This window comes from Pyrus communis, chromosome 13 (assembly GCF_041283825.1).
Source record: "Pyrus communis isolate YQ-2024b chromosome 13, ASM4128382v1, whole genome shotgun sequence".
NCBI classification, from domain to species: Eukaryota; Viridiplantae; Streptophyta; class Magnoliopsida; order Rosales; family Rosaceae; genus Pyrus; species Pyrus communis.
This window is the reverse complement of record NC_142577.1, coordinates 29,641,905-29,645,472: the sequence shown is the minus strand read 5'-3', so window position 1 is coordinate 29,645,472 and position 3,568 is coordinate 29,641,905. Positions and strand designations below refer to the sequence as shown.

The following is a 3,568-nucleotide window of genomic DNA, read 5'->3' as shown; positions in this document are numbered from 1 at the left end:
AGTATCTATACCATTGATTTATTTGATACATTTGGATAACTAAACGATATTGGATTTGAATAATTTTTTGTAGGGATGATTTTTAAATGAAGATTATGAGAATAAACAGTTCTAATTATGAAATTTCTACGGTGGTCATACGTTATTTGCAAGTGGAAGAATGAGCTAATTTACATGGCAAACACCTTTACATATGTTTACACATGTTTCCAAAGAATAGGATTCCTAAGAAAGAACAGATTACATTAACCTACAAAATATCATGGAGTAAAATGTCATCTGCACCCTGCCAAAACAAAATAAATAGGTAAGCAAAATGTGAGCTGCGTGGTGGGCTGGAAAATATTAGCCCAATTGTTAAATGTTTCTGAATTGAAATCATGGGCTGGGTTAGATAATATCAAAATATTCATAGCAACAAATTAAAGCAGAACCCAAAAGACCAAAAGTTGGACTTCGGAGCCTCGAAGTAAACTGGCGCAGCCCTTTTTAGTAAACCCCAACCCTTAAATAAAAGTTGAAAACCGATTTGACAAAATGCATGCAATTCAACCCAAATTTTCGTATGAGGTTGGCAAGTATAACCAAGATGCAACACCACAAGTTTTACTGATTCAAAATGAATGTTGGCTGTTAGTTGCGTATTTTGGGGATGAAATTTGATAAATAGTTAGGAACATTTACCTACACTAGTTACTCACCAAAACGGCTAAACCATCCATTTTGTTTATCCAAAAACAAGGATAATTTTCTTTGCTATTTAAATTTCTTCCAGTAACACCAAGATCCTTTTCTGCTTATTTGCTTAAACCAATCAACGAGAGGAGAGAGATAGACACGAAGAAATCGTTAAGAGGTAACTAGCGTATAGGAAAGTCGTGTCGCTAGTGTATAGTTCTTGATTAAAAGGATAACAAGATGTCTGATCAAGTAGCGGTAACGTTGGAAGAAGGGCGCAGTGGTAACTCGGAGCGTTCTGGATTTTGGCATTCTCCAGAGATTGTTCAACTTACCCAAAAGGTAACAACATACGTGAAAAAAAAAAAAAAGGACCCAATTTATTAGATTAAATAAATTATTAATTAAGAGTACAAATATATATGTTTATGTAAATTAATGTGCAGGTAATTGCAGAGGTGATAGGGACATATTTTGTGATATTTATTGGATGTGGCTCGGTAGCAGTGAATAAAATTTACGGTTCGGTAACATTTCCAGGAATTTGCTTTACATGGGGATTAATCGTCATGGTCATGGTCTATTCCGTTGGCCATATCTCCGGTGCCCACTTTAATCCGGCCGTCACCGTCACCTTCGCCATCTTCCGCCATTTTCCACTCAAACAGGCATTAATTAATCACAAATTATCTCCAATCAATTAATTAATTAATCATGATTAACTTTTTGCTATGTATTCATGCATTGCATTACATAATTCGCAGGTGCCTCTGTATATTGCAGCGCATGTGTTAGGATCCATCCTTGCAAGCGGGACGTTATGCCTTGTTTTGGACGTGCCCCAAACGGCATATTTTGGAACAATACCAGTTGGACCGAACCTTCGATCTTTGCTCATGGAGATCATTGCCTCTTTTCTCTTGATGTTTGTTATTTCAGGCGTCGCCACAGACAGCAGAGCTGTTAGTAATTAACACTATCTTCGTTAATTAATTAATTAAACCTAAACCCCTAATATCTTATACATATATGCATATCTGCACTGCATGCATGCAGATTGGAGAATTGGCAGGAATTGCTGTAGGAATGACAATAACCATCGACGTCTTTGTTGCCGGGTACATACATACATATACATATAGCACATATACAGCATACAATAATGTTGTTTGGATACATAAAATTAACGTACTTGAATACATATAACATGATGCAGACCCATCTCAGGGGCATCGATGAACCCAGCACGGAGCCTAGGGCCAGCAATAGTGATGCACACATACAAGGGAATATGGATCTATTTTGTAGGTCCATTCATTGGCACCATACTCGGTGGATTTGTCTACAATCTCATTCGATTCACTGACAAACCATTGAAAGAGTTAACTGACAAACCAGTACTGCGGGAGTTAAGCAAGAGTGCTTCCTTCATCAAATCCGTCTCCAAAAACAATTTTAATAGAACTTGATAATCCTAGCTAATTCATAATAAATTATTACGTACTGCTTTGATGAAATCGATCGGTAGTTGATCTCTTCCCCTTCTACAGCCTGCTGCTGCATGACATGCATACCAATGGCTTAAGCTTGTGTACATTATCCTAGGCCCTAGGGAATATGCTGATTTTGTTCTTTTTTTTTGAGGTCAAATAGGCCATTTGCTGTTTGGAAGGGAGTATAAAATAAAAATCGACTTCTTTTTGTTGATTTCTTAGTCTGCTTTAAATTAAATTGTTTTTCCATATTTTTTTAAAATGATTTGTAGCTTTTGTGCCATGCTTACGAGTTATTATATATTCGTTTACTCAAAGTACGATCGCTATCGTAATATGATTATTGTTAATTTATACAAAATGAACCAGTTTATACACGGTAAATTTTGTAAGAAAAGAAAGAACTTCAGAGAGAAAAGGAAGAAGAGGAAATGAACAGTCGTTTATTACATTTCTTATTGAGGTAGTAGTACAAGGAATGAAGTTTTATAGTGGTCGATACTCCAAGATTAACAGTTATCTAACTAACTATATATCTAATCAATTAATTGACAAGCCCTAAACAACCACATATAAACTCTAGCTATCTATCACACGGTAAAATACTATTTTACCTAAATAATAACATATGTAATAGCTAACTTAAGTTCCGAAAGCAATAGACAGTTTCTCAATAATTTCAACTGGTAACCATAATTTGGCTTAAATTTTCCATAATTTGTTACTCTATCAAAATCATATTTGATTGCAATTGATGTGTAAACATATACATAATGATAGCTGCCTTTGTTTAATATGTATATATATGACCTTCCTGAGATGCTCCATTCATAAACTTTGAACTAATTAATTTAATTAGTTATCAAACATTAATCGCACTTAGTTAAACAAAGAAGGTTAGATCCAAAACACATGGAGTTCCTCACATGCATGAGTTATACGTTGCATAGAGCAAATACCTCACGTGTCCTTCGATTCGAAACTACCACATCCTGACTAGTTACCTTTGAACTTTTACCAATTGTTACATCTGTGGTAAAAACTTGTAAAATCAATCAAATTGTGTAGTGATATACATTCGTCAAAGGACCCATATAATCTAAGTTGCCGAGTTATTTTCACAACCATCTCGATCGATCCTTTGTTTTTATTCTTCAAAGTTATATATATGGTGAAGCCATAGACTTTCCATCTGACGTATCCCTCCCTCCCACCAAATGTCTCTAGGCGAAATCATTGACTCTCTGACCTTATGGTGCCACATGGGTAAGGTCTAATTTTGGGTGCAAATGTGGCATATACGTCAGCAAATATGTGGAACTTGCACTTGCCACAACATTAGTTAGCAACTAATTAATTTGACTAATTGACTAATTGACTAACAGATGTAAAATAAA

At 35.2% G+C, this 3,568-nt stretch overlaps 1 protein-coding gene across 1 annotated transcript; it reads left to right on the top strand.

Annotated features, from left to right (window-relative positions):
* Window positions 1–714: 714 nt before the first annotated feature.
* Window positions 715–2,385, top strand: LOC137738420 (putative aquaporin NIP-type). The gene is made up of 5 exons (XM_068478057.2): window positions 715–1,020; window positions 1,125–1,346; window positions 1,443–1,640; window positions 1,735–1,796; window positions 1,895–2,385. Exons 1-5 carry the CDS (start codon window positions 919–921, stop codon window positions 2,145–2,147), a joined length of 837 nt encoding a protein of 278 aa, XP_068334158.2. The 5' UTR covers window positions 715–918; the 3' UTR covers window positions 2,148–2,385.
* Window positions 2,386–3,568: the final 1,183 nt, after the last annotated feature.

Coding starts and splice junctions, on each gene's coding strand:
- LOC137738420 (XM_068478057.2), top strand. CDS start 919: ATGTCTGATCAAGTAGCGGTAACGTTGGAAGAAGGGCGCAGTGGTAAC. Junction 1,347..1,442: donor GCCATTTTCCACTCAAACAG/GCATTAATTAAT, acceptor CATAATTCGCAG/GTGCCTCTGTATATTGCAGC. Junction 1,797..1,894: donor ATCGACGTCTTTGTTGCCGG/GTACATACATAC, acceptor AACATGATGCAG/ACCCATCTCAGGGGCATCGA.